At 44.6% G+C, this 12,133-nt stretch overlaps 1 protein-coding gene across 1 annotated transcript in view; it reads right to left on the bottom strand.

The window, feature by feature from the left end:
- Positions 1-12,133, bottom strand: part of SECISBP2L (SECIS binding protein 2 like) — a 65,936-nt gene that overhangs the window by 16,669 nt on the left and 37,134 nt on the right. Inside the window, exons 14-16 of the mRNA XM_008143122.3 lie at positions 11,206-11,368; positions 8,866-9,086; positions 7,796-7,950 (exon numbers count right to left, since the gene is read on the bottom strand). Coding sequence (XP_008141344.2) covers positions 7,796-7,950; positions 8,866-9,086; positions 11,206-11,368 — 539 coding nt within the window. The remainder of the gene's footprint in view (positions 1-7,795; positions 7,951-8,865; positions 9,087-11,205; positions 11,369-12,133) is intronic.

Here is a 12,133-nt window from a genome sequence, read left to right as displayed (position 1 = left end):
AGGGCAGTGAGGGGCTACCGGGCCGGCAGGGGAGGACAGTTGGGGGTGACCAGGCCTGCAGGAGAGGGCAGTTGGGGGTGACCAGCTGGCAGGGGAGGGCAGTTGGGGGGGACCAGGCCTGTAGGGGAGGGCAGTTGGGGGGGAGGGACAAGGCCTGCAGGGGAGGGCAGTTGCGGGGGGGGACCATGCCTGCAGGGGAGGGCAGTTGGGGGTAACCAGGCCTGCAGGGAAGGACAGTTGGGGGAGACCAGGTCTGCAGGGGAGAGCAGTTGGGGGGGGGACCAGGCCTGCAGGGGAGGGCAGTTAGGGGCGACCAAGTCGGCAGGGGAGGGCAGTTGGGGGCGACCAAGTCGGCAGGGGAGCAGTTAGGCGTCGATCAGGCTGGCAGGGGGGTGATGAGGCTGGCAGGCAGAAGTGATTAGGGGCAATTAGGCAGGTGAGCGGTTGGGAGCCAGTAGTCCCGGATTGTGAGAGCGATGTCCAACTGCCAGTTTAGGCCCGATCCCACAGGGATCGGGCCTAAACTGGCAGTCGGACATCCCCCGAGGGGTACCAGATTGGAGAAGGTACAGGCTGGGCTAAGGGACACCCCCCCAGTGCACGAATTTCGTTCACCAGGCCTCTAATATATACACGCGCGCACACACACACACACACACACACACACACACTGAGTGGCCAGGTTATTATGTTCTCTGAACACAATAACCTGGCCACTCAGTATATATATATTAGAGGCCCAGTGCATGAATTCGTGCATGGGTGGGGTCCGACCAGCCTGGTCAGGGGGAGGTGACATGGGCGGTTGGCCAGTCTGCTTGCTGGTTGAACTCCTGGTCGAGGGGACAATTTGCATATTAGCCTTTTATTATATAGGATATACACTGATTGGCCAGATTATTATGCATTCAGAGATCATAGTAATCTGGCCACTCTGTGTGTGTGTGTGTGTGTGTGTGTGTGTGTGTGTGTGTGTGTGTGTGAACTAGAGGCCTGGTGCATGAAATTCGTGCATGGTGGTGGGGGGCAGGAAGGGAGGGTGTCCCTCAGCCCAGGCTGCACCCTCTCCAATTTGGGACCCCTCCAGGGATGTCCGACTTGGATCGGGCCTAAACAGGCAGTTGGACACCCCTCTCACAATCCAGGACTGCTGGCTCTCAACCACTCGCCTGCCTGCCTGATTGCCTCTAACCACTTCTGCCTGCCAGACTGATCACCCCCTAATCACTCCCCTGCCTGCCTGATCGGTGCCTAACTGCTCCCCTGCCGGCCCGATTGCCTCTAACTGCCCTCCCCTGCTGGCCTGGTCGACCCCAATAGCCCTCCCCTGCAGGCCTGGTTGCTCCTAACTGTCCTCCCCTGCTGGCCCAGTCACCCCTAACTTCCCTCCCTTGCCAGCCTGGTTGCCCCTAACTGCCCTCCCCTGCCAGCCTGTTCCCCCCAAAACTGCCCTCCCCTTTAGGCCTGGTCACCCCTAACTGCCCTCCCCTGCAGGCCTGGTCACCCCTAACTGCCCTCCCCTGCAGGCCTTGTTCCTCCCAAATGCCCTCCCTTGCAGGCCTGGGTCCCCCCCACTGTCCTCCCCTGCCGGCCAGGTCACCCCCAACTGCCCTCCCCTACTGGTCATCTTGTGGTGGCCATCTTGTGTCCACATGGGGGTAGCCATCTTTGACCACACGGGGGCGGCCATCTTGTGTGTTGGAGTGACGGTCAATTTGCATATTACTCTTTTATTAGATAGGATATATATATGCCTGAAAATAGAATGTGGAGCTTAATAGCCAGAAGTACTCTTGTCAGTGAAACAGAAAAGAACATGAATGGAATTAATAATTAAAGTGAAACGGTAGGTGACAGAGCATGCTCATGTTAAAAAAAATGGCAAAATTCACATAAGCATTAATCTTTTGCACTCGGATGTTGAGTGTGACTCGACATGGTTAGCATCGGTAGCAGCTCGTATGTTGAATTGTATTGAATGTATCAATAATTTGAAATATAAAAAAATCCAAATAAATAAGTTTGTATGAAAAGAAACTCCAGTTTTTTATTCTACTGCCGCACTTTGTAAAATCTGAGGTATTTAAAAAATTAAATCCCGAGTAGAATAAAGGAATCGAGAAAAAAGCAAGCGAGTGCAAAGGGTTAAAGTAGTACTTCAACAATCATGAAGTCTAATGATGTCCAAAAGAAAAATGAAGTTTCCACAGCTACCAGAGAGACAAACAATTACTTTTAGTAGTTCTTAACATCATAATTCAATAAGCTTCTACTCTGTTTAATGTCTTGATTTAGTATCACAAGACACCCCCCCCACATAGCATAATTTTTTTCTTCTAAGTTATTATCATTTTAGTATAAACAATAACAAAATGAAAGAAAACATATAGCAAGAAGCATCATATTGTTATGAAATAATGTATCTTTAAAAATTAAACATGTGCAAGATAAACATAAGTGGCATGTTTCACCCAGCTGATGTTTAAACTGTTTAAAGTAGCAGGTACAACAAACGCTGCTGCTAACTGTGTTGATTTTTTTTTTTTAAGACAAGAGACCAGATCATGGAGGGTGTTTTTTGTATTTATTTGTTTTTTTTTTTAATTTTAAAAAATATTTTTATTGATTTCAGAGAGGAAGGGAAAGAGAGGTAGAAACATAAATGATGAGAATCACTGATCGGCTGCCTTCTGCATGTCCCCTACTGGGGATCGAGCCTGTAACCCAAGAATGCGCCCTTGACCAGAATTAAACCTGGGACCCTTCGGTCCACAGGCCGATGCTCTATCCACTGGGCAAAACCAGCTAGGGTTATATTGATTTTTTGAGGGTGGGTACTAATTACTAATAACATGAAAAATATATTCAGGGTTTATCTATATATATAAAACACCAGTGTCCGTGATGACTGTGATGACCAAACGACTGGCTGCTATGATGCCCACTGTGGCCAGCGAACTGCCCGATCAGGGGGTGGGGCTCCTCCCGGCTCCTCCCCTCTGCTGGCCTGCCCCTGATCGGACTCTCCCATCCTGATCAAGAGTGGGGCCTTCCTGGCAGCCCGAGTCCCTGGGGTTGAGAATTCTGATGGCCCTGCCCAGAGAGAAGAGGTCAGGGACAGGGACCACAGGCCTCCAGGGAGCACCGCAGAGTTGGCAAGGAGAGGAGAGAGCCTGCGGAGGGGGGAGGAGTGAAGCCAGCAGACATCAGCCCAGAATCCTGCCCTTCCTCCCAGAGGCAGCGGGCCCTCAACCCAGAACCCCAGCCCGAATCAGAAGAGCCCGAGGAAGGCTTCAGGAAGCTCTAAGCAGAGCTGCGCATTGAGAACAAGAGACTTCGTGAGGCCCTGACCGAGACCATGCTGCTGGGTGGCACAGCTCAAGGTGGAGCTGGAGCGCGCACACAGAGGCAGGAGCACTTTGCAGAGAGGCGGGACCCCTGGAGCTGGAGAGATTTGAGCGCAGGGCCCTGGAGCACAAGGCCGCTGAGCTGAAAGAGGAGCTGAAGGGCCTGTCCAATCTCTGGGCTGACAACCAGTGCCTCAAAGGACGAGAACGCGGCCCTGATCCGCGTCATCAGCAAACTGTCCAAGTGACCTCGGAGGACTTGTCCCTGCACCCGCATTTATACAGCTGCTTCTGCCACATGAACCCCTTCCCCTGTGTGAACACGAGTGACAGGGCTGCCGGGGAGTCTCTGAGAAACCATAACCTCCCCTCAGGACCTCCAGGTTGGGAGGGGAGGACAGAGCCCCCAGGAGCCAAGCCATCTGAGGCCAAGATGGAGACAGGAGGCTGAGCCAGGTAGGGGGACCAGGGCTGCAGACAGGACCAGGAAGGAAACGAGGACCAGGAAGTGTCAGGACCAGGAAGTGCTAGGACCAGGAAGTGCCAGAACCAGAGTGGCTACCCGGAGGTCTCCTCTCACATGTGCTGCCACCAGTCACCCCTCCCGCCCCTGAGCAGGGATCCGAGAATGTGCCAAGCATCCCGCCGGCCTGGGCTGGGTGGGCCTGTATATAGGGTCCATGTGCAATAGGGAGGAATGTCTCCTATTTTTTGCTGCCCCCTTCCCAACACTGTCCGGGGCAGGGGGAGAAGGTATTTTCGAGACATAGAAGGCACCACAAATAAAAGTCGTGAAGTTGCCAAAAAAAAAAAAAAAAAAAAAAGAGCGAGGCCACTAGCTAAATGCCCTCTCCCTTCCCCCTGGCCAGCCCCACCCCCGATTAGCCCACAGCCCCTCCCCTGCCGGCCCGCCCCTGATCACAACCCCCCACCCCAACAGGAGGTGGGGCTGGCCAGGCAACCTCCTGCAGCGCCTCCCCCCCACTGGCCACGCCCCCGATGGGCCCCCACCACCCTGATCAGGCTGCAGTTCCTCCCCCTGGCCAGCCCCGCCCCTGATAGCCTCCTGACCCCAATAGTGGGCGGGCCAGCCAGCCAATCTCCTGCAGCCCCTCCCCCTGCTCAGCCCCACCCCAGATCGGCTCCCCCACCCCAGCCGGCCAACCACCCATGGCCCCTCCCCCAGGCCACTGGCCCCAAATCAGCAACCCCCACCCCATTTGGGGGCGTGGCCATGGCTCACCGCCCCTCCCCATGGTTGACCCCACCCCCAATACCACCCCTCACCCAAATCGGGGCAGGGCCCGCTGGCCAATCCCGTGGCCCCTTCCCCCAGCTGGCCCGGCCCTGATCAGGCCCCAATCAGGGCGGGCCGGCCGGACCCCACCTGTGTACAAATTCGTGCACTGGGCCTCTAGTTTATTCTATAAAAGGAGGGAGGATCTATTGTTAAAAACAGCCTTTACGTGTTACATGCAACAGACTTCATAAATATTTGTTTACAATGTTTAACAAATCATGCATTTAAATGAAGCCACCAAAAAGAAAATAGGCACATGGATATGTGATTTTGAGATTAACACTGGTTTTAAATATAAATAAAACATAAAAATTGTTGGAAATAAAAGAAAATAAAATTGAAGAGAGAAGCTATCAGGGAATAAAGGCCTTGAATGTCAGTGTAAGGACATGAAGCTTAATTCAAAGGTTAGTTTTATCAGATGGTAAGAATAACTTCATGCCAAAACCGGTTTGGCTCAGTGGATAGAGCGTCGGCCTGCGGACTGAAAGGTCCCAGGTTCGATTCCGGTCAAGGGCATGTACCTTGGTTGCGGGCACATCCCTAGTAGGGGGTGTGCAAGAGGCAGCTGATCGATGATTCTCTCTCATCGATGTTTCTAACTCTCTATCCCTCTCTCTTCCTCTCTGTAAAAAATCAATAAAATATATTCTAAAAAAAAGATCTTTATTAAAAAAAAAAAAGAATAACTTCAGTGTACTACATTACTGTGAATGGATAATATATCAGTATTTCCTTTACCTCCATTTTAACAATGTATCTTGGTTTAAACAATAAGTTACCTACCTCAAAACAGCTGATGGCAAGTAAACCAATGTACAAACAAAACTGGCAAGCATTTTGTAATATAAAACTATACAAATAACCTTATATATATAATTCAGTAAGAAGACAATATAATCCTACCTAATAATAGACAAATATGCAAATTGACCATACCTCCGACACACCCACAAGCCACGCCCACAAGCCATGCTCACAAGCCAATCAGAGCGAGCATGCAAATTAATCCAAACCAAGATGGCTACAGCCACAGAGAGCAAGGTTTCCTAGGTAACAGAGGAAGCCAAGCTTTCTGTCTGCCCTTGCCAGGCCTAAGCATCCACTCAAGCTACAAAGTTTCAATTATAGAAGGTAAATAAATTCAAACAAATGGCGGCAGATTGGAGCTTGAGAGAGCAGGCCAGGGTTGCCGCCGGCAACAGGGGAAGCAAAGCTTTCCGAACACCCTGGTCGGGCCCACCCGCTTAAGGCAACAAAGTTTCAATTATAACCCCAACAGAAATGGCTGCCAGCCTCGGAGGGAGCCCCAGGCTTGGCTCCGCTCCAGGCTACAAAGTTTCAATTGTAGAAGAAAAATAAATTCCAGATACCAGGGCCTCCGCTTGGGTTGTCAGGGGTGTGGCCGGCCTGCAAACCACCACAAGCCCCTCTCTCAGGCCGCCCCACGCCCCAAGGGAACCCCCACCTGATCCGGGACACCCTTCAGGGCAAACCAGCTGGCCCCCACCCCTGTACCAGGCCTCTATCCTATCTAATAAAAGAGTAATATACAGATTGATCATCACTGCAACACACAATATAGCTGCCCCAAGTGGTCAAAGATCCTGCCCCCATGTGGACACAAGATGGCCACCACAAGATGGCCAGCAGGAGAGGGCAGTTGGGAGGCACCTGGCCTGCAAGGGAGGGCAGTTGAGAAGGACCAGGCCTGCAAGGGAGGGCAGTTGGAGGTGATCAACCCTGCAGGAGAGGGCAGTTAGGGGTGACCAGGCCGGCAGAGGAGGGAAGTTGGGGGCAAACAGGCTGGCAGCAGGGTGGTTAGGGGGTGATCAGGCTGGCAGGCAGAAGCGGTTAGGGGCAATCAGGAAGGCAGGCAGGCAAGCAGTTGGGAGCCAGCAGTCCTGGATTGTGAGAGGGATGTCCGACTGCCCAGGCAGTCGGACATCCCTAAAGGGGTCCCATATTGGAGAGGGTACAGGCTGGGCTGAGGGACAACCCCCCTCTGTGCACGAATTTCGTGCACCGGGCATCTAGTTAGAGATAAACATGTAAACTTTTCCTGACCTTGATCCCAGTATATTTTTATCAGGTGGCTTTATATATGACCCTTCTTTTCCATTTATTACCTAAACGTTCACATATCATTTAACATAGCAGGCAGATATACTTTTACCACACAATTTTTAAACAAGTATTTATTGCCTACTCATGCTCAGGTAATGTGAAAGGTGCCAGGGATGCCTAGATAAGAAGCCTGTCCTCAAGGAATTCACAGTTAAGGAGGAAAAAACACATAAACTAGAGCAAGGCAGTGTGATATCTGTAACTGAGAAAAGCAAGGGCTACTTGCTTTTAGGAGCACAATATTTATTACATAATCAGAGAGAGTAGGTGGGTAGACAGGTGATGGGAGAGAAACTGAATGAATGGGTAAATGGGGGTATGCAAACATGGTGACTGGATAGGAAAGGAGACATTTAAATATATAAATATAGTCAGGAAGAGGGAAAATGGTGTATGGGTGGTGTCGCAAAATACTTTAGAATCAACTTCATAAAACATTCTTAAAACGTTGTATATTAATAAGCATTACTCTAAACAGACTTTCTGTTATCAGCTCCAGTGGGTTAAGCTTTGTATTAGCTGACTTCAAGAGGAAGATGAAGGTATCAGAGTTACAGAATTATTCTGACAACTGGTTTAGAAATTTCATTTTCTAAAGTAACATCCTCTCTGATTAAAGGATTCTTTTCTCTCTACTCTGAGTAGCAGCACAAAATATACCCAACATATATATGTTGAAGAAAATTATTTTATTATTTTACATAGTATAATATTGGATAATCTTTACCCAGCAGTTAAATAAATGATCAAGTATTACATAGTTGAACCTAGAAGAAAAAAACACTGCAGCAGAAATAGGAGCTAAAAATCTTTTCAAAAAATGCTGTAGGATTAACTTATGCAAGAGTTTCAACACTAAAAAAGGAAATGTAACACTCAAGAATGTTCCACTCATTCTTGGAGAGTTATCATCTCACTTCTCCAAATGCTTAAACATAACAATGGCATGTGTCAACAGAAAACGTACTATTTGGGGGCTGGGCAGGGCGAGTGAAAGAGGGTGTGTCTTCCAAAGTCTTACCTCAGCACCAAAGTAGTTGAAGATTCCCACTACACTGACAGGAACCAGCTTGTTCACACAGCGTCCCAGAGCTTTTCTTCCAAGGGCAAACACAAAAGGAATTTCTTGTTCCCGGGCCATGGCTATAACATTATAGAGAGCCTCATCCAGGCCACCTGAGAAAGTCAACACATCCACAGGTTTTAGATTAATTATTTTCTAAATAGAGCTATTTTAGCACCCAACACTAACGCATAAAACACAGCAGCAAAGAACTCTATGAAGGCCTGTGGCACTTATGCTATCCACACATTTTCCCTATTTGAATTTGTTCTATTTATGGATATATTTACATATTTTCTTTCTCCCCAATTAAAATTCCAAATTCCCTAGTATCCATAGGAATCAGCATATCATGAGTCAAATTTCTATACAATAAACATTTGTTTAAAATTGTTAATAGTGGTTGATTCTTTTATTCAATCTCTCAGCTCAAACAGCAACCTATCACATGTAATATCACATGTCTACTTTATTGGAATTTGTCCCCTATGCAGAACATGCCTAATACTGCTACTTGATGCATCTGTCTACTCCAATCACCCAAAGTGGCTACTTCATGAAAAAGTACAAATAAGGGTACATGACATAGTACAGAATACTTGTGTGCCAGCTCACCCAAGAACCTCTGTATTAACTTCTGGTTTCTAAGGGGCAAATCTCCATCATAAGCAAGACAAAAGGGCCATCAATGAAAGGTAATGTAAAAAGGTAAAAAAGTAGAATATATTTGCAGTGGTAAAGAAATGTACTCTTACTAGTCCCCACTCTGATTACAACAGAGGGCACACTTGGATGGCCCAAATTAAAGCCTTCACTAGTAGTCCATAGATGGGGATTTTCTTTACAATTCAATCTTAATTTTACTACTTAATTTCAGGTACTGAAAGATATTTTCTTTCCTCATATTCAATATTATGCTTCATACCTAAACTCTGCTAAGTCATATGACTTCCACTTTAAAATTCACTTTACATCCTACAATTACATTAAATAAATATTAAAATACTTCAAAAGTAAAATGTTCATACCTTTCGACTGGATTTTTTCACAGTTTGGAGAAATTATAACACACTTGATCTTGTTTAACTTCATATGTTTGGTAACCTCCCTCAGACCCATAACCAGCCGTCTCCTCGCTTTTGCTCTTACAGGATCCTTTTGATAGATTCGTTCCTGGAAACTGACAAGCTCTTGAAGAAGAAGAGTCACACATTCATCAATCTCTTTACAAAGAACCTGATTACAATACCTATAAAGGAAACCAAAAATAAGTAAGTTTGTCCTCATTTATTTTTCTGTAACTATAAAATTACTTTAGGAAAGAAACAGATCAAGTAAGAGGTTTTCATAAAAAAATTAAATCTTTAAAGTATCTTATTCCTTCAGTCAATTAGAAAAACAGAAGAGTTTTCCTGAATTACACGAGATTGGCTTTTACGTAAAGGATAGATCAACCTCAAGGAGGTACTATCCAAATTCCCAATACTAAATTCCTGAGGATATCAATAAAATGTTAGCCTGCTGATTAGATAAAAAAGAAGTATGTTTTTGGTAAGGAGATAGAAGGTTACTTCATTCCAATATTAAAGATGCTTCTAGTAAATAGGAAAGAAATATAACTGTAGATGCTTACTGAATGTCCTAATACCAATAATTCATCCTCTACTCTTGGATAAGTCACAATATCTAGGCATTGTTTTCCCTCAACCATAAAATTACAGAGTTAACACTAAGATGACTTCAATGGTCCTTCTAACTCCAAAAACTACGGCTATGGAGGATAACTCAGTAATTAAATTCAAACCAAAACATCAAATCAAAACATCAAACCAAAACATCAAAGCAACTGAATGAGGTTCTTTGTACTATATATGGTAACAATACAAAATAATAATAATAATTATAATAATAATAATAATAATAAAGGAAATAAGTGTGAGGCCACTATAGTACTTAATTTTAGGAATTATTTCCTCTTAATATACTGTACTTTTCAAGTTCTAATCCCTAATCTCTTCAATAAGCAAATTTCTATTTCTTATTACATTATAGAGTGGAAAAATCTATGCCTGCCCTTTTTCAGTAAAAATATAAATAAATGAATTCTGCTTTGGGAATTTTTTTTAATGTTTATGTGAAAAATGTTTAAGTAAGTACAAGTATGACATTCTTCAGAAGGGAAGATAAAACTGGACAGACTGAGGAAAGATCAACTATCTTAAAGTATGCAAAATTAAAGAACAGAACATCAACAATGCAATTTTCTTCATTCTGTTTTTCTTTAAGCTGTTTATTTTGTATGTATATAGCATTTTATGTGCCGAGAGTTTCCTTTGCTTCACATCTGTTATTTAACATTAAATTAACTCCCCAAATCTAGACAAGAAGTACTCGCTCAAAAGAACAGTACAAAGAAAAGGAACAGAACAAACCAATGTGGTTTGGATTCACACAAATTTTATTTCACCCTGGGACTTGTTCATTGTCATTTTTAAAGGTAAAATTAATTCATCTGCACAAATGCAAAAAATTAATTCATCTACCGGCTGCCTCTTGCATGCCCCATTTTAGAATGTTAAAATTCTAAAATCCTTCACAGCAGTAACTGTTAGTTCAAGGTTATTCACAAATAGCCAATTTAAAACTTAGAAATATTTGCTCAAAATAAATAGCTTTATGTAGTAGGTTCACATAATGTAATAGGGTCTTCGAATCTTGGGATTAATTGGTTAGGGAGGTATTTTTGAAGATCAATAATATAAATTAAAAAGCAAAAGCACTTGGAGTGGGAAACCTAATAGTGCACAGCATTTTATATATAACGATGTAACAGACCAAATTTCCAGGATATAAACATTATCTAATATAAAAATAATATATTTACAGCCAACTCACTTTCACATGAACACTTATAGCTGATGGAAGGCAAATGCTTAAAATATAACAAAACGAGCTTTTAAATCTGAAACAACTTAAAGATCTTTAGTGTTTTATCTGCTCAACCCACCAAGTAATAATGACAATACCATATTCAGAACTACAATCAAGGTACATAAACTATTCAAACTCAGTAATGAGACTAAAACTTACTCTCTAGCCCTAACTGGTTTAGCTCAGTGGATAGAGCGTCACTAAATCTTAGTGACCAACTGGACTGTGTGTTATGACCTTTATGTGGACTGAAAGGTCCCAGGTTCGATTCCAGCCAAGGGCATGTACCTTGGTTGCGGGCACATCCCCAGTAGGAGATGTGCAGGAGGCAGCTGATTGATGTTTCTCTCTCATTGATGTTTCTAACTATCTATCCCTCTCCTTTCCTCTCTGTAAAAAGTCAATAAAATATATTTAAAGAAAAAAAAAAAACTTACTCTCTAAATCTTTTGCTGTGGATTTTGGTTATTGTTGAAGACGCCATTGGACTGCCTATCCCCGAACTAGCTGGAGAGCCTTGTGACACAGGTGTCATACAGTACGGAGAGTTCTGACTTGCTGGAGAGAGTGAAGTATCACTGGGCATGCTCAGACCAGTATCTGCAGAAATGTGGGGTGAGAATAAAGAATTTAGAAACTTCAAATGCTGAAAATTCAGCTCTATTAAAATCAATACCATCAATATAATGTAGAATGGCAGTTGTCTTTTGCATCACTTCCAAATTCTCCAGAAGCTAACAAGTTGGACACTGTTCATATCACAAATAAACATTTCTCATACATACAAAAATGAAATCTTCCTACTATCTCTCAAAATATACTACCCCTCTCGCCCCCCCAAAAAAAATTCAAGCATGGCCCATAGGTCTCCTCCGGAGAGATGAGAGAAGACCAAATGACCTAAAACATGTAAAGGTATTAACTTCTGTACCAGAAGATCATATTACTCATGTACTTCATCTCTATTTTCCTTCCTATTTCTTAGAAATCATTTTAAAAACTGTACAAATTGACATCACTGCTGCCAATGATGATTCTACTTCACTCATTCTCTCCACACCACTCCTGATTCTCGGGCACCACCCTAGATTCTCTCTCATTTGGTCTTTTTGTCTGTGCTCAGGCAGCCACATTTTTATTTATTTTTTAAAATATTTTTTATTGGTTTTTAGAGAGAAAGGGAGAGAGAGAAACATCAATATAAAATAGAAACATCTACCGGCTGCCTCCTGCATGCCCCCTAACTGGGAATGAGCCCACAACCTGGGCATGTGCATTGACCAGGAATTGAACCGGCAACCTTTTGGTGCACGGGACGACATTCAATCAACTGTTCAGAACAGGCAGCCGCATTTTTAGATGCCA

Source organism: Eptesicus fuscus, chromosome 5, assembly GCF_027574615.1.
Source record: "Eptesicus fuscus isolate TK198812 chromosome 5, DD_ASM_mEF_20220401, whole genome shotgun sequence".
NCBI classification, from domain to species: domain Eukaryota; kingdom Metazoa; phylum Chordata; class Mammalia; order Chiroptera; family Vespertilionidae; genus Eptesicus; species Eptesicus fuscus.
This window is presented reverse-complemented; position numbering and strand designations above follow the sequence as displayed.